Raw genomic sequence first — 18694 nt, forward strand, 5'->3', positions numbered from 1 at the left:
TATGGTTGAGTTGTCTGTTCTGTTTTCATTCTGTTTTGTTTCTTCTCCTACTCATTTCTCACTAACTGAGGAAATTAGTGCCGGTTGGTGGGGTGTATACTGCGGAGGAGGAGCTAACCTTTTTTTTTTTTTGTACATAGTGTCAGCCTCCTAGTGGCAGCAGCATACACCCATGGTCTCTGTGTCCCCCAATGAAGGCTCCGAGAAACAGATTTTACGATAAGCAACCCAAAAATCCTGTTTTCTTCTTGCCACTCTTCCATAAAGGCCAGATTTGTGCAGTGTAAGAATGATTATTGTCCTGTGGACAGACTGTTCCACCTCAGTTGTAGATCTCTGCAGTTCATCCAGAGTGATCATGGGCCTCTTGGCTGCATCTCTGATCAGTCTTCTCCTTGATTGAGATGAAAGTTTAGAGGGATGGCCGGGTCTTGGTAGATTTGCAGTGGTATGATACTCCTTCCATTTCAATATGATTGATTGCACAGTGCTCCTTGGGATGTTTAAAGTTTTGGAAATCATTTTGTATCCAAATCAGGCTTTAAACTTCTCCACAACAGTATCACGGACCTGCCTGGTGTGTTCCTTGGTCTTCATGATGCTCTCTGTGCTTCAAACAGAACCCTGAGACTATCACAGAGCAGGTGCATTTATACGGAGACTTGATTACACACAGGTGGATTATATTTATCATCATTAGTCATTTTGGACAACATTGGATCATTCAGAGATCCACAATGAACTTCTGGAGTGAGTTTGCTGCACTGAAAGTAAAGGGGCCGAATAATATTGCACGCCCCACTTTTCAGTTTTTGAATTTCCACAAAAATTTAAAATAACCAATACATTTCGTTCAACTTCACAATTGTGTCCCACTTGTTGTTGATTCTTCACCAAAAATTTACATTTGGTATCTTTGTTTGAAGCATGATATGTGGGGGAAAAGGTTGAAATGTTCCAGGGGGGATGAATACTTTTGCAAGGCAATGTATATATTTGGGAATAGGTTGTGATGTTGCTTCAGTTCCATCTTTTAATAACCGGGTACAGAAAGCATAGAGGGCAGCGTCATTACATAGTGGTACTTGGACTATACTGCAGCAGAAGTTTTTGCCATTTTCTGTGGCAAAGGCTTTGACTTTTTTTTTTTCCCCCACAGCTGCTAAAACCGCCCTGAACAGTTTCATGCATTCCAAGGAAACCTCTAGCCGAGAGAAGGATTTACTGCGAAGTGTTAAGGTACAAACCTACAATGTAGCGGCTGTAGCTCCTTTATTAACTTACGCCTCTTCCACGGACACAGAGCAGCACCACACATCAATATCCACAATATAATAAGCCGTGCACTATGTACATATTGATGGATCCCCAAAAGAATCAGAAGGGATTAGAAGGAATGCATATTTTATCTGTGCGCATACATTCATGGAGAACATGTTGGAGCTGATGTGTTGAACATGAGAAATAGGGATTTTTGTGTACTCACCGCAAAATCCTTTTCTCCGAGCCAATCATTGGGGGAGACAGACAGTGGGTGTTATGCTGCTTGCCACTAGGAGGACACTAAGTAACACAGAAAAAAGTTAATTCCTCCCCTGCAGTATACACCCTCTCGCTGGCTGAGAATTCCCCAGTTCGGTGAAAAAGCAGTAGGAGCATTAAACGAATGACAACAATCATAATTCTGTCAAAACCTAAAAATGCCACAGTGAGCCAATAGGCCAAACAGGGTGGATGCTGTCCCCCCCCCCCCCCCCCCCCAATGATTGGCTCGGAGGAAAGGATTTTACCGTGAGTACACAAAAATCCCTATTTCTCCTACGCCTCATTGGGGGACACAGATAGTGGGACGTCCTAAAGCAGTCTCTGGGTGGGGAACATACAACTGCTAATACCCCATGTACCACTGACTCAACACTGTGGTACTGCCGATTGCAGATGCGTCTGCTAAGAGCTGCATCCGCAGAGGCCTGAGAATGAAGTTAGGCAATGTTTGTAAAGGTATGCAGGCTGGACCAAGTCACAGCCTTGCGGACAGGCCTGAGAATGAATTTGGTAATGTTTTGTAAAGGTATGTAGGCTAGACTAAGTCGCAGCATTGAAGACATGTTCTGCCGACACCTGGTGCCGAATGGCCTGAGAGGCACCCACTGAGCGGATAGAATGCGCCTTAATCCTTGCTGGGACAGGTGTGTCCCGGACACGGAAGGATTCCTGAATAGCCAAGAAAATCCACCTGGCTAGCATGTTTTTTTTTGAAGCGGCTAGACCCTTCCTATGCCCCTCTGGAAGTATGAACAGGGCATCTGACTTGCGGAAGGGAGCTGTCCGCGAGATGTACAATCTCAGAGCCCTAACCACATCCAGGGTGTGGAGGGCCTTCTCAATGCGATGGACCGGTGCCGGACAAAAGGAGGGCAAAACAATTTCCTCATAGAGATGGAATGAGGATACGACTTTGGGCAGGAAGGACGGGGACGTCCTGAGAACTGCCTTGTGCTGATGAAAATTCAGGAATTGATGACGGCAGGACAGGGCCGCCAATTCCGAAACTCGTCTGATTGACGTACTTGCCACTAGAAAGACCACTTTCCAAGAGAGAACAGTTAGTGGTACGTCCTGCAACGGTTCAAAAGGAGCCTCCTGTAAGGCCCCGAGAACCAAGTTAAAGTCCCATGATTCGAATGGCCCTTTATAGGGAGGCGCTACATGAGAAACTCCCTGAATGAATGTCTTGACCTGAAGTTTGGTGGCAATTTTGCTTTGGAATAGCACTGACAAGGCTGAAATTTGGCCGTTGAGGGAGCTAAGCTCGAGGCCTGATTTTAATCCTGACTGTAGGAATGCCAATATGGCAGGAATGGAAAACACTAGAGGGGATCGACCATGATCCTTGCACCATGGAAAGCTTTTTCCAGGTGCGGTGATAAATGTGCATGGACAAGAACTTCCTAGCACTAATCATGGTGGAAATCACGTCGTGAGAAAACCCAGCCTGTGCTATAATCCAGAATTCAACGGCCACGCCGTCAAAGACAGGGCCCGGAGTTCCGGTTGGAAACCGGACCCTGAGAGAGTAGATCCATGCGATCTGGAAGTCGCCAAGGGATGTCGGCGACTAGTTGTAGTAGTTCTGCGTACCATGCCCAGCCAATCTGGCGCAACTAGGATCACTGATACTTCCTCTGCTCTGATCTTCTTGATGACCCTCGGGAGCAAGGGGAGAGGGGGAAAGATGTACGGGAGCCGGAACTGGTGCCACAGCAGAACTAGGGCGTCTGCTCCGATGGCGTATGGATTGCACGATCGGGCAACGAATCGAGGAATCTTGTTGTTTAGCCTTGAGATCCACATCCGGAATGCCCCAACGACGGCAAATCTGCTGAAAGCCTTCCGGATGAAGAGACCACTCTCCCAAGGAAAGGGCTTGGCGACTGAGAAAGTCTGCCGCCCAATTTTCTATGTCCGGGATGAGGATCGCTGAGATGGGTGAACGGTTGGTCTAGGCCCAATGGAGGATGTGACTCACTTTGTGCATGACCATCCTGCTCCGAGTAACCCCCTGATGGTTGATATACGCTATAGCTGTGGAGTTGTCGGATTGGATCCGGATGGGGAGACCTGAGAGGAGATGGTGGAAACTCAGTAGGGCTAATTTGATCGCTCGTATCTCCAAGAAGTTGATGGGGAGACGTGACTCCCGATTTGACCAACGACCCTGTGCCGTGTGGTGACGAAACACCGCACCCCAGAAGACTTGCGTCGGTGGTCACCACCAACCATCATACTAGGAGGAAAGACCTCCCTTGACTTAGGGAGGATTTCACTGTCCACCACTTGAGGGCTTGTCTGATCCGCAGGGACAGAAGGCACCGACGCTCCAGGGAAGACGGGTTCTTGTCCCAAGTCAACAGCAAGGCTTGGTGCAAAGGGCGGAGATGGAATTGTGCGAATGGCACTGCTTCCATTGCTGCCACCACCTTTCCGAGAACTCTCATGCTGAAACGAATAGAATGAGAGACCGGACGGGAAAGAGTCCACACTGCCTGTTACAAAGCTCGAGCCTTCTCTGGAGGGAGAATGACCAACCCGCGGGAAGTGTCCAAGACCATTCCCAAAAGAGAAATCTGCCGGACCGGTGTTGGGGAAGACTTTTCGAAATTTATCTTCCGACCCAGGCGAGAAAGTGTATTTACTGTGATATCCACGGATTTCTCGCAGGCTGGAAGAGATGGACCCTTGATTAGCAGGTCGTTCAGATACGGCAGTACCACCTCTCCCCAAGCGTGGAGAATGGCCATAACAGCCACCATGGCCTTGGTATAGACCCTGGGGGCGGTGGCGAGAGCGAAGGGCAAGGCAACAAACTAGAAGAGTTCTTCTTGAATTGCAAAACGCAGGAACTGCTGGATGATAGGGGCTCTCCCCTTTGCATGGAGGCGACACCGACCGGAGGAATTCCATTCGGAATCGCCGTACTTTGACAAACTAATTTAACAGCTTGAGGTCCAGTATGGACCGCATCGTTCCTTCCTTCTTTGGAACCACAAAGAAAGGTTTAAATAACCGCTGAACCATTCTGAATGACAGCAGACGGCAGCCTACTTTGTCGGTGTCTGCCGGATACCACAGCAAGTCATTGAGTAGAGGATCTATGGGATCTGCTTCCTTAGATCCAGATGCTGTTTGCCTGAGTTTCCAAGAGCGGTTAGGTCTGTGAGAGACCTGGGAAACACCTGTCTCCACGCGGGGACCGACCTGACCCGGAAGAGAAGGTTGTGGAGGACCAGCTGGAGCTGTTGCGAAAAAGGTTGAAAAACAAGTCAGCTGTTGATTCTGAAAATGGCCGGGCAGCCCCTTGTTGGGGGAGAAACTTACTCTTATCCCCCGGAAGTGTCAGCAATGAGCGGGTCAAGTTTCTTGTCCAAACAGGCGACCAGTTTGCTACGGCAGAGAAGTCTTTAATCTCTTGGAGGTAGAATCTGCCTGCCAGTCGCATAGCAATAGGGCTCTTCTGATGGAGACTGCATTAGCGGTTGCCTTAGTAGCGCAATTAGTGGCATCTAAAGAGGCATCTACTGCAAAATCCCCTGCTTGAATTATCTGCTTGGAAGGCAGTAATTAAGACTTCTGCCTAAGTGGCCATGCCTTAGCCACTCAAGTCGCCGCGAAAGACGTGAAAAATGTCGTTGCTGAAGCTCCAAAAACTGAACTGGCGAGGTAGCCAATTTGACGATCGGAGGGGTTTCTGACTGAAGAGCGCTCAGAAACGGATCAAAGCGTTTTAGGAGCAAGGGACAATACAGAATCCACCGAGGGGGACTAACCAATCTTTCAGCAGATATGGAGTAAAGGGGTATTCAGCCTCGTTAGGCTTTTGCCCTGTGAACCGCGTATGTGGTTGGTTCCTACGTTTCTAGACAATGTCCTTCAAGTCCAGATGGCTGGCAAATACCCTGCATACACGTTTAGTCTTCTTAAAGGAGATAATGTGTTCCGGAGCGGGAATATTCTCCTCATCCAACGTCAGAAACTTGTTGACTGTCAGAGAATCAAGCGATTCATGGACATTTGGGGAATTCTGAGGGACTGACGTGTCAGACTCGAATTCAGAGATATGTTCTCTGCGAACATTAGGAAAGGGAGAGCGAGAGACAGAACTCGCAGATGCTTAATCGCGAGTGTGACTAGAGGATGCGTCACTGGTCCGCTTTCTAGAGACCTTAAACGAGCACGGTCCCTGCAGGCGGACGGTTCGGCCGTCGCCAAAGCCCTCCTTGGGCGGTAAAGACGCGTACTGACTTAAAGAGGATTCTCGAAGGAGTCTATAGCCTTGGTCAGTGACTCCACCGACCGTGGCAAGGACACGGCCCACAGAGGGACTAAACGCAGGGGGAGCACCTTGCAGTGGCGGCGGATGGCGTTTTAGCACAAGCCGGATCGCAATCCATGCATAGCGGATTAGTCTGGGTACTGGGCAAGGCAGTCTTGCAAGAGGTACCAGTGGTAAAGAATGCAGTGCGCTTCTTATTAGCCCCCTTTTTGCTTCCTTAGACTGAGACATAGTGCCTGTGAAAGAGTTACAAGCAGAGCCTGGGCTGCAGCTGCAGGGAATGTGCAGCAAAGGTGTTAAGCTTTTTTCTGAGAGCAGATGCAGCTTACCTGCGGTCCTGCTGCTGTGTCCCTGGGAGGAATATTTGTGGCCAGGACCCAACCCCATACCTCCAATCCGGTGCTCACGCCGTCTGTGCTGTCCAGGAGCCTGCAGGCTTCATCCCATCTCAGATTCTGAGGTGAAAAAGCTCCCGGGCGATGTAGCAGAGCTGGAGAGGTTGTTACAGGGGTATTTGCTCAATCGGTCCACCCTATGGGCAGGGGGACGGAGAGCTATGGGGCTGATTCAGGGCATCCGAAAGCGCTGGTCAAATCTTCTCCGTGTGTTCCGTGCGCTCGCCCCCGTATCCGTGAGGGGTACCAGGACCGTAAAGGAACCATAGCCAGAAGAATCAGCCCCAGTCATCGCAGGAAAGTGTACGGGGAGGTATACTCCACGTGCTTGCCTGTTGTTGGTTCGGGGGAGAGCGGACTGTAGAAAGGAACCATCGCCCCTCACTCTGTTAATTAAATAAAAATTTACAGAAAAATCAAAAATAAAATAAAACAAAACCGGTGGGGTCTGAAGCCAGACCCAAGTGCTTCCTGTAGACACTAAGCAAGAACTGGGGAATTCCCAGCCAGCGAGAGGGTGTATACTGCAGGGGAGGAGCTAACTTTTTTTCTGGTTTACTTAATGTCCTCCTAGTGGCAAGCAGCATAACACCCACTTTCTGTGTCCCCCAATGAGGCGTAGGAGAAATGTAGCATAGCTCTCATATACAAATCAGGCAGGAAGTGTCCTTGGAAGAAAGCCATCCCCACTCGCAAACTGATCTGCATGTGGCTTCTATGCTACAAGGTTTCCACCAACATTGTGAGTTAATGATCTCTGGATTTTTCCATTATTCAAACCTTCGTTCTGATCTGGGAGCTCCAGTGATAAGTCACCAGTGAATCTGTGGTCAGTTGCAGTCCCAGCCCAACCCTTTTAAGTTTTGATCCATTCACCCAACTTAACCTTTTATGTTGAATGTTAAATCAGAAAATGGGCCCAATAAAGTGATGGACATTTGGTTATTCATTAAATAGGAGATAGTTATTAAAATTGGATTAGTGACGCACAGCCCCCGGAGACAGTAAATGCTTTTATTACCATTATCAATGCATTTTAATAAACATAACATGGGTCAGAAAAAAGTTGTGCGTAAATGGAGGTTACCAGCAGCTCCCCTGTCTAGTTCAGCTTCAGTCACATCTATAGGAATCAGCTGCACTACCAGACTAGGCCTGAGAGCAGAAGTGGCACTGGTCCTGGTTTGAGTTAGTAAATATGGCTAAACACTATCAGGACTGATGTTTTATACAACAGCCTTGTATTAAACTCTGGAGGACTTTTAAACTGTTTCTGACTTACAGCCTGAAAGATGAACTCTAGTCATGAGCCGGAATATACAGATACTAGAATTTCTACCACTTTCCAGCATCACATAGTAAATCACGCAGACTGAGACCAACCCTCCCACTAATACACAAGTTGCTGTATTTTGTTTCCTGGCATAAAATATAGAACATTGTGAGCCCCCCTTTCTCACGTGCCCACAGACAATGGCCAATTTTATAGCAAAGTAAATTATCCATGTCTGTAGCTGCTGTATAATGACCATATCCGTCTTTTTACCACAGGACACTGACCTATCGAGAAACATGCCGGGGAAAGTGAAAGTGTCTGCACCGAATCTGATACATGCAAAGAAGAAATAATCTTTTCTACATACTTGTACATTTGGAGCTATAGCTGATTTGCACCTATTGATTTTGGGTGAGGTTGGAAAAGTAGACTTTTTTGGGGTCAGATTCTCACCAGTCCACGTTTCCACCATAATGCAAATCCTGAAAACATGGCTTGTTGTTAAATCAGGAGTGAAAACTAGAGAGTTGGTGCAAAACCTGGGCCATCAGTAACGGGAATAATCTGTAGCTGTAGGACAGGAGCCATGAGAATTGCCTGTTACCAGATGACATACTCGGCTCTTCTAGTGATTAGCCGGTCTCGTCTGATATCGTGTGGGTCATGTAAAGCTGAAGAATGAAAAAAGCCGCAGACTTAGTCTGGTAAGAGGCATTATGGCTCCTATCCTATAGCCAGCGGTTACTGCTGTCGCCGGCGGTCCGGGTTGTGCTCATCATATTGCACAACAGCTGGAGTCTTGTATGCCCTAATTACCAGCCGAATGCTGAGTCTTGTGGCCTGAAATTTATCCACATCTGATGCTGTTGGTTCAGGATATGAGACCTGCACTATGGTAAGGTATTGTAGATGTCAGTCACTCCTGAACACAACCGCCTCAGATAGAACTGTTAAGTTCTGTCCGGTTTGGACACTGCTGCCCGTGAATCTCTAGATAATAAGAAGACAATCCCACCCCAATATTGTCACGTCTGCCTCACATCCGTCTGCTTGAAAAGTATTGTAATAAATGTAATTACAATGTAATATTTCTGTGATTTTAATGTTGGAAACCTATTCCTCCTTTCAAATAATGTTAAGAAATAAAACTAAGATTTTAATTCCATGGTTCTTTATTTCAATTTGCAGAAGTGGCTCATTTTAATTGGAGTACAAAATTAAAAGGTGGCAAATTGTACATTACAGTAGGAGTGACTGGCGCCCCCTTAAGGCTGAATGAACAAGAACATGAATTCTCCACAAGTATTAAACATATTTACACTAAAATAAGATCTAGGAAAAAAATCCTAAAAACACAACCAGTATCACTTATAAACAGCAGGGTCTGCATTCAGGACCCACATGTGTTCACACTTGCAACTCTTTGGTGCACGTCGTGGAGTAAGTGCTTAGGGAGACAATCCAGCGAGTCGGACAGGATGTCTTTAAGAGAAATCACAGTCTCTAGGGAAAGTCTGGGGAAGGAAAATAGATGTGAGATTAATAGATTACACCTAGAAGAATTCACAAGTCCAAATATGGACCATAAAGCCCAGAAAGCCTCCAGGTCTCCCACCCCAGTCAGCCTCTTATTTGCCCAGAAGGCTGTTGGTTCTGAGGTTGTTCTGGGAATTGTGGCATTTTTCCACAGAAACATATGCCAACATTAGTGATGTTCCATTACTTGGCCACTCGCATGTTGCATTTCTGAGCGGTCCGGAGCATGCGCGACCTCCTCAAGACACAGCTGAGCAAAGCACGTGGGGATCCCGTGGTTGGACCCACAGTGAGTGTTAAGCAGGTTTTTTTTTTGTGTGGGATGTGTTGTAGTTTTCAATGCTACAATTTAAATTATGAAGCTTTATGTCAGCAAGTGTACTTTGCTGCCCACTATGAGATCAGGAGTGGAGACCAGCCATTGCAGTGTGAACAGGACGAATACCCAGGAGTACTGAGCACTGGACTGTTCATTGCCTTGGCACCTGTCTCCTCCATGCCCAGTGTTAGAGTAGACTGGTCACCCCATAAACTAAACGGGGACTTACCGAAGTAGCGACCTTGGTTGTACAGAGAACACTAGAACGGCATTACTATGAGCCTGCAACGGGAGAAAAATATAGATATGAGATCTGAATCCTGGAAAGTTTCAACTGACAACGCCACTGGTGCTGTCCTGTATACAGTCAATTTTCTAGGTTTATTTAAACATTGGTAAAGGTTTACAAGGTTAACAGTATCTAAAAACACCATCATACATGTTACAGACATGCGCGTTTTCCCCAGTGAAAATCAAACCACCCCCATCCCATGTTCCAACAAAGGGAAAACCACAGATAATCTGCAGGTCTTTTGACCTGCGGTTTATCTGCTGTTTTTGCAAAATCCGTGCGGATTAATCCGCAGCGGATTCCGCAGCGTCTGCACACACCCTAAGGCCCCTCTTACATAAAGCTTTGGGGGGGGGGTCCCTGTATATTCTGTGCACCAGAAATCATTGGGATCTTCCCTGTCAATTCAAGGACATCCTTCCTGTCCACCACAGAAAAAAAGTTTCTCTCATCTCTCCCATCTATCATTACACGAGGCTATGGAGGTCTCCCAGAACTTAAGTAGTGAGATCAATCCCTTAATAGCTTTAGCACAAAAACAGGATTTTTGGTTGCTTACCGTAAAATCTGTTTCTCTGAGCCATCAATGGGGGACACAGGAACCATGGGTGTATGCTGCTGCCACTATGCACATAAAAAAATTAGCTTCTCCTCTGCAGAGTACACCCCGAGCTAATCACTTAGTGAGAAAGCAGTAGGAAAAGCAACAAGAGAGAAACGAACAAGCAGACAACTCAAACTGTAACAATAGCACACAGGAGAAAGAACAAGAGTTGTTAGACATGTGTGAGGGTGCTGTGTCCCCAATGAAGGTGCCAAGAAACAGATTTTACGGTAAGCAACCAAAAATCCTGTTTTCTCTATCGCTTCATTGGGGGACACAGGAACCATGGGACGTCCCAAAGCAGTCCCTGGGGATGTAAACAGCAGAAAACTCCATTCTGGTCGTTGAACTCACCACTGCCGCCTGCAAGATCCTTCTGCCTAGGCTGGCATCTGCCGAAGCGTAGGTGTGGACCTTATAAAATTTGGCAAACGTATGGATGGAAGACCAGGTTGCCGCTTTGCAAAGTTGTAGAGTGGATGCCCCATGGTGTACCGCCCAGGAGGCTCCCACTGCCCGGGTATAGTGAGCCTTAATTCCAAGGGGAGGCACTCTGTTCTTAACCCGGTAAGCCTCCAAAATTGCAGTTGTGATCCAGCGAGTAATCATAGCCTGGGCGCACCATCTGGAATAACGAAGAGGATGTCTGTCTTCCTAAACGGGGCGGTCCTAGCCAGATAGATCTTCACCGCCCTAACCAGGTCTAGCCTGTTCAGTGAACGCTCCAGAGAATGAGCTGGAGCAGGAAAAAAGGAAGGGAGGACAATATCCTCATTTAAGTGCAAGGTGGACACCACCTTGGGAAGGAAAGAAGGCCGCCACAAAGAAAGAACCAAGAAAGGGGGGGGGGGCGACGGGAAAGAGCCGTGCTTAATGGAGGTGATGGCCACAAGAAGTGCCACTTTCCAGGACAGAATGGACAGGGAGACCTCTTGGAGAGGCTCAAAGGGAGAACCCCCTCAGAGCCTCCAGAACAAGATTTAGGTCCCAGGGGTCCATGGGAGTCCGGTACGGGGGAGTCGCATGTGCCACTCCTTGAAGGAAAGTTCTAACTTGAGAACAGGAGGCTAAGGACTTCTGAAAGAGAATGGAGAGGGCTGATACCTGACCCTTTAGAGAACTAAGGGCAAGGCCAGCATCAAGCCCCACTTGGAGAAAAGTTCAAATGTAACAAAGCGACAAAGTCATCGTCGGAATGTGATTGGACTCACACCAGCGGAAATGCACTTTCCAGGTCCGATAATAGACCCTGGAAGACGATGGCTTCCTAACCTGGATCATGGTGCGTATCAAGCGATCAGACAACCAGGACGCTCTCAGAACCGCGGTTTCAAGAGCCACGCCGTCAAACTGAGCGACCGAGAACTCTGGCGGCAGATCGGTCCTTGTGACAGATCTGGCCTGTCTGGCAGCCTCCAGGGGGCGTCCGCGAGAAGACTGACGATCTCTGCGAACCAGGACCTTCTGGGTCAGTCCGGTGCAGTCAGGATGACCGGCACCCCCTCCGCTTTGATCTTCAACAGCTCGAGAAGAAGGGGAGGAAACAGATAGGGAAACACGAACTGTCACCAGGGAATGGCCAGAGCATTGCCACCCACCACGAGAAGATCACGGGACCTGGAGATGAACAGTAGAACCCTCCTGTCCAGCCGGGACGCCATGAGATTCACGTCTGGAGTTCACCATCGAAGGCAAATCTGACGGAAGACCTCCTGAGGCAGGGACCACTCTCCTGCTGCGAGACCCTCGCGGGGCTGTGAAAATCGGCGGCCCAGTTGTCCACGCCGGGAATATACACTGCGGATATTGTCCGAACCATCGCCTCTGCCCAGAGGAGGATCTTGGATACCTCAGCCATCGCCAGGGGACTCCGGGATCCTCCCTGGTGGTTGACATATGCCACAGCTCCACTGCTGTGGCATTGTCCTTTTGAATTCTGACTGGCAGACCCCTGAGAAGCCTTTCCCAGTGACGGAGGGACAGAAGGATGGCCCTTATCACGAGGATGTTGATCGGTAGAGAGGACTCCTGCGCCGACCAACTCCCTTGGACTGTCAGATGGCGAAAAACAGCCCCCCAGCCGAGAAGGCTGGCATCCGTTGTCACCACCTGCCAATGGACGGGAAGGAAAGATGGGCCCTGGAGGATGAGGGGGATGATAGCCACCAGTTGAGAGACCGCTTGACTCGGGAAAAGAGACAAAGCAGACGATCCAGCGACTGAACATACCTGCCCCACTGCGAAAGGATGGCCTGCTGAAGTGGTCTCGAGTGGAATTGGGCAAAAGGAATTGTTTCCAACGCTGCTACCATTCTGCCCAGGACCTTCATTGCTGAACGTAAGGAAGCCGAGAGCGTTGCAGACAGCGAACTCCCATCCTCATCTGACAGGTGCCGAACAGCATGTCTAAGAAGATAAAGCGCTGAGTCAGAACAAGGCAGGTCTTTGTTCTGTCGACTAGCCACCTGAACCGGGACAGGGAGTCGCGGACAATGGTCACACTTTCCTGGGCCTGAGCGAAAGAGAGATGGAGCCTTGATGAGGAGGTTGTCGAACTACAGGATAAGCGCTAGGTCTCCAAAATGGTCATCAATGCCGCCATGATTTTTGTGAAAACCCAGGGAGCGGTTGGGAGTCCGAACAACAGGGCGCCAAATTGGAAATGGTTTCGCTGTGCTGTGAAACGCAGGAACCTCTGATGAGCTAGGAAAATCGGAACATGGAGGAAGGTGTCTTGGATGTCTATGGAGCACAGGAATTGCTGCGCCTCCATGGAAGCAATTACTGAACGGAGGGGACTCCATCCTGTAATGTAGCAGGTGGAACCTTCTGTTCAGTAACTTCAGATCCAGAATTGGCCAAACCGTGCCGCCCTTCGGCACTACAAACAGGTTTGAATAGAAACCTATAAAGTGCTCCCGTTCTGGGACGGTAACAATAACCCCCGAACTGAGAAGGGAGGCGATGGACACAAAGAAACCCGGAACCAGAGCAGGATCTCTTGGAGGATGGGATTCGAGGAAGTGATCTTGGGGCTGGGAAGCAAATTCTTTTGTATGCTGAGGATACCACCTCTCTGACCCATGCGTGCTCCACCGAGACGAGCCAAACGTCCCTGAAAAACGAGACGACCGCCTAGCCTGGGGGATACGCTGGGTAATTGACACAAGTCATGCCAAGGAAGATCTGCCAGGTCTGGGCCTGGTGGACTTACCGTGGGAGTTTTCAGGACGCCAGGAAGGTGTGGGCTTGAAGGAAGCCTTTTTCCTGACCTGGCGAGTCTGCGGCCTGTGCTAGCCAGAAAAATCCTCTGTCGCCGCGAAACAGAGAATGGGCCAAAAGGAGTGGAACTGCTGCTTCAAGGAAGGCTGGCGTGATTTGGACTGGGGAAGGAGCGAAGTTGTCCCCCCCACCCGTGGCTTTTTTAATAATCTGGTCCAACATGGAGCCAAACAGATGGGCCACTTGGAAGGGGTGGCTGGTAAGCGACTAATTTGACGACAAGTCCACCTGCCATGCTTTGAGCCAAATATTCTGCCGGATGACCACCATATTGCTGGATGCCTGAGCAGCGCAGGATACGGCATCCAGGGAGACATATCAAATATTTCCCTGCATAGGAATTCTGGTCTGCAAGGTCGGCTAGCTCCACCGGACATGCTCCTGCAAGGATGCCCTTACGAAGCTGTTTGGCCCATCTAGCTATGGCCTTTGAGACCCAGGTAGAGGCAAAGGCCGGACATAATGCCGAAGCAGCCGCTTCAAAGTCTGACTTCATCAGAGATTCTATAATCCTGTCGTTGGAGTCCTTGCAGCTTCAAAGGCTGACTTTGCCAGAGATTCTATAATCCTATCGTTGCAATCTTTGAAGGATGCTATATTAGAAAGCGGGAGGACCGTGATGGTGGACAGTCTGGAGACTGGCGGGTCCACAGCCGGGGAAGCAGTCCAGTAAGCGGGAGGGGAGAAGGAATATAGGATGCCGAGGCGCCTCCCTCTTTGAAAGCGCCTGGTAGGGTTCTCCCTTTCCCTGGCGAGTACCTCCACAAATATCGCTGTGTGGGGCGAAGACCTTGGAAGGTGGTTTTGACCGTCTAAATGAAACTGCCTGATCTCCGAGTTCAGTAGCGATATCTGTGACGCCTGAGGTCTGACTGACCGTGACAATAAGGCTCTGGACCATATCACTCATGTTCGCGGCCTGTTCTGCATCTAGGTCCGAATCATCCTCTAAAAAAGCGTCCGAAGACGCCTCGCCTGACTCTGGAGAGGAGGATCTGGAAGAGGGATCTCGACATGAAAGACTGTAGGGTGAGATGGCGCGGGAAGAGGATCTAGAATGGTGCTCCTGTCTGGATCTCTTGCGGTTTGTGTTGGAAGGGCCGGACGGGGAATCCTGTGACCCACTGGCAACTGCGGGAGCCGGAAGGGACAATCTGTCAAGCACGGACACCAGGGTGTGCGACACCCTGGTGAGGTCTGCCACAGACTGTGACAGAGAGGAAGCCCACCCTGGATTAGGAGTCTCACCTGGGGTAGAAAGGGACTCCTGGGCAGTGGGGTTGCTGCAGCCCTGACAGAGGGGAGAGGACTAACCTGAAGGGAATTTGCTTTTGCACGAAGAGCACACAAAGTGTCTGAACAGAGTAGAGGAAGAAGAGGAAGCAGGAGGGGGAGAACACTCTCCTTTCTGACTAGGCATGATGAGTAGATCCACTAACTGGTGTCAGAAGGTTAGGGGACAGAAAAGATGCAGAGGGGAGTGTCAGTCTGCAGAGCAGAGCTACTCACAGTATCCTGTAGTCTGCTCCCAGGTTGCAGCTGCGATGAGTATAGAGTGCAGGACCCGGCAGGAAAAAGGCAGGATCTTCTGAAAAAACGCCATCCAGGTGCACCAAACTGGGGAAGGCGTCCTTAAGGAGGATGCAGGGAACCCAGCCGGTGAAAGCGTGCGCTGCAGAGAAGGATCCCGTTCTCAGAGGCCGGAAGAGGGGCGGGGCTAGCCACACAGTCAGAGGGGAGCAAGATGGCAGCGATCTCAGCAGACTGGGAGTAATGGGCGGAGCTAACCGCTGCGCGCAGGAACAGGAGGAGACGGGCGGGAGAAAAGCCCTCCCGGAGAGCAGAGAAGGCGGGGGCGAAGCCAACGCTGTAACTAGGCCCCAGAGAAGCCGGGCACCTAGATTACAGGTAGTAACCGCCGGGGCATGGGGGAGTGGCGTGGAGGCCCCAAAAACGCCGCCAAAGTTGCGCAGTTGCAGGCAGAAAACTGAGCAAGTTATGCACAATCCAATGGGTGTTGCTCCATCTTCTGGATCTCGTCAAGAGATCCAGAAATGTGATCGGAAGGGGTTTAGGCCGGAGAATTAAAGGGGAAATACCCCTATTGAAATAAAGGAAAAGGTTTCTTTTTTTTTTGATCCTCTTCCCTGATCTTCTCCTCTTCGTAACTTCTTTACTCCGGTCATGGAGGGGGAGGGGAAGGAGAGAGAGAAAATACCTCCACATCCATGAAGATCGGAAGTCCAAAAATCCGGCGGTGCGGAACGTCCACGTCTCCTCAAACAGACAGGCTCTGGTAGGCGAGTGGGTAGGGGGGCGGAGGCAGGACCGGTTCCGGATGACTTAAACACGCTTGTGTGTTAGGGTCTTGCCGAACAGACGTATGAGGATACGGGATGGCAGTACACGCCGTACTCAGTGTCTGCGTGGGAGTACAGTAATGAGTCTTCACACTGTATCCCTCCGGGAACCTGAAAGGAAACGACACACATTAGGTAGATATGGGTCTAAATAAAGACCAATGTCCACGTCCTACTGCCACTAAGCTAAAACGGATTAGCTTGGTGCCAGTCGGTGGGGTGTATACTGCAGAGGAGGAGCTAACTTTTTTATGTGCATAGTGTCAGCCTCCTAGTGGCAGCAGTATACAACCATGGTTACTGTGTCCCCCAATGAAGCGATAGAGAAATCTAGTACCACAGAAGTTGAGAACAGAGAGTTTCCCCGAGTGCTGATAGCGTGCCTTAGTTGGAAATAATTTTAAAATCTCCAAAATTACTCAGATTGGACTCTTATTTCAAATGAACAGAAATTCCCATATGTACAGAATTGGTACATATATTTCAGGCCTGGTGTTTTCCAGTTCCCAAACCCCTCCAAGTGAAGTTCCTATATCCCAGACAGGGGTATACTAGAGCAACTGCAAGCATTCATTCCCAGCAAACTTTTCCAAGTCCACCAAATGTTATGTATAAGGACTAGAGTAGAAAGCCGTCCCCAACTACCTTTACATGGATGAGCTGCCAAAAGCTGTTACAGGTGCTTGCTCCCCCCTGGTATTTCAACACTGATCTCACGCCACATGCACCCCCTCCAAGGCCCATCCTCTGAAGTGTGGGACGTGGTAGGATGCCAAGCAATTAATAGTGATCATAAAACATCAGTTATGCTATAGTAAAGGACTTCTGTACGACCATGAAGCACCAACACTTCTGTGTTAATTTCTTCACCGAAGAAATTAACAGATGAGGAGTGAGCTCTCAGCGATGGAAGGTTATCCTTGGAACACGCATTTACGAAGTCTTTTGAAAGAGGACATTTCATCAAAAGTCATCAGCTAAACTAGTTTGTCCCATAACACCCTCTGGATAAATGATGAATGTATGAATGCTGGGGGACGCCGAGGCCCCCCCACAATCCCAATCCACATATCTGTGTGAAGTGAACGACACGGTCGTGAGCATGTCCGGACACAAGTGCTGGTGACATACTAGAGAAGTGGTCGCATATGCTCATTACCGCTACAGTCACACTGGGAATTTTTAAAAAAATGTTCTCGTTCGCCTTATTGGGGGACACAGAGACCATGGGTGTATGCTGCTGCCACTAGGAGGCTGACACTTTGCACAAAAAAGGTTAGCTCCTCCTCCGCCGTATACACCCCACCGACCGGCAGGAAATTCCTCAGTTTAGCTTAGTGTCAGTAGGAGGTGGACACGGGTCTTTTATTAGACCCATATCTACCTCAGTGTGCGTCGTTTCTTTGCAGGTTCCGGAGGGCTACGGAGTGAACAGTCACATCCGTACTCCCACAAAGAGACTATGAGTACGGCGTGTACTGCCACCCCGTATCCTCATAGGTCTCCGGAGCAGGACCAGGAGCCTCGCACAAGTAGGTGCCAGCCGCACGGACGGTCCTTGCCCCCCGCCTCCCACCCTCTCGCCTACCAGAGCCTGAAGGTTGGATGAGGCGCGGATTTCATAGAGACAGACAATGTGGGATTTTCAGGTACCTTTATTGTAAGGCCCCCTGCCTGGGTGAGTATGTCAGTCTTCCCTCGGCGTTTTCTCTTGGAGCGGTCGCCAGGGGGACCACGTTAGGGTCCCTGCACGCCCCGCATCCCCCCACGGTCACCGCATCCATGCAGGCCCCGGGTCTTCCCGGGCCTCGTTCTGCGCTTCCCCCCCTTTTTTCCATCTCGGCAGGAGTAGCGCTGGAGTCGGGCAGTTCTGGGCAGGGACGCGGCCCGGTGTTGCGACGCGTCTTCCGCGCCGACCCCCTGCTGACAGGTGGCCGCCGCAACTAATTTAGGCCCCGGCTTGTGTTCGGGCCTACCGCAGCGTCGCGGCCACGCCCCCCGCCCCTTTCTTCTAAGCGGGCTTCTCTCCCGCTCTCCCCAGGCCCTCCCCCCGCCTTTCCCTCTCCTGCCCAGCATATTATGGCTAGAGGGCAGCAATTATTAACCCTGTGAGGAGCTCCACCCTTCCCCGGGACCCGCGCTTTTCTACAGGCAGGCGCCATCTTCACAGCCTGCCAGCCGGACGCAGCTGGAGACGCTCCCCAGCCCCTGAGCAGTTTCTGCAAGCAGCTTTTTGCCTCTTTGGGACGGCCAGCCGGACTTCTACCTGATCTGCATCCCCGGACAGGTCGAGCAGCATCGCTTTTGGGGACACCGGACCGTGAGTAGCTCTGCACGGCAGACTGACCCTTCTCCGCCCTCTGTCCCCCAACCTTCCGGCACTACCTCAGGGGTCAGTCCTCTCCCCTCTGCCTGGACTGTAGCAATCCAATCCAGCCCGACGCTGCTCAGGAGCCATCCATAGCCCCAGGGGTGAGTGAGCCCCCCTTGCCGGGTTGGGCCTCCTCCCTATCACAGTCGGTGGCAGACCTCACCAAGGTGTCTCAGTCCCTAGTAGCCGTTCTGGATAAGTTGCCCTTGGGAGCTTCTGCGGGACCTAGCACGTCCCAGGACGTCCCATCTGAGCCAGCCAGTGTCAGTCGCAAGAGACCCAGGCAGGATCTCCCGGCGGAGTCCTCTCCTCGCCCTACCTCACCCCATACTCCCCAGCAGTCTCCCTCTCGGGCCTCCTCTCCCGAGTCAGGTGAAGCGCTTTCGGAATCTGAAGGGGTCTTAGAGCTGGATTCGGATCAGGATG

At 50.2% G+C, this 18694-nt stretch overlaps 2 protein-coding genes across 7 annotated transcripts in view; one reads left to right on the top strand and one right to left on the bottom strand.

Moving 5' to 3' along the window:
* NEMF (nuclear export mediator factor) overlaps positions 1–8664 on the top strand; it is a 103646-nt gene extending 94982 nt beyond the window's left edge. For both annotated transcript variants that reach the window (XM_073577740.1, XM_073577741.1), the window contains 2 exons: positions 1160–1239; positions 7780–8664. In XM_073577740.1, coding sequence (XP_073433841.1) covers positions 1160–1239; positions 7780–7857 — 158 coding nt within the window. In that variant the 3' untranslated portion in view covers positions 7858–8664. The remainder of the gene's footprint in view (positions 1–1159; positions 1240–7779) is intronic.
* LOC141091942 (kelch domain-containing protein 1-like) overlaps positions 8659–18694 on the bottom strand; it is a 77091-nt gene continuing 67055 nt past the window's right edge. For all 5 annotated transcript variants that reach the window (XM_073577744.1, XM_073577745.1, XM_073577743.1 and 2 more), the window contains 2 exons: positions 9589–9641; positions 8659–9018 (listed from right to left, as the gene is read on the bottom strand). In XM_073577744.1, the coding sequence (XP_073433845.1) occupies positions 8895–9018; positions 9589–9641 (177 nt within the window). In that variant the 3' untranslated portion in view covers positions 8659–8894. The remainder of the gene's footprint in view (positions 9019–9588; positions 9642–18694) is intronic.

Source organism: Dendrobates tinctorius, unplaced genomic scaffold (assembly GCF_039654945.1).
Source record: "Dendrobates tinctorius isolate UK_male_01 unplaced genomic scaffold, ASM3965494v1 ptg000057l, whole genome shotgun sequence".
Classification (NCBI taxonomy): Eukaryota; Metazoa; Chordata; class Amphibia; order Anura; family Dendrobatidae; genus Dendrobates; species Dendrobates tinctorius.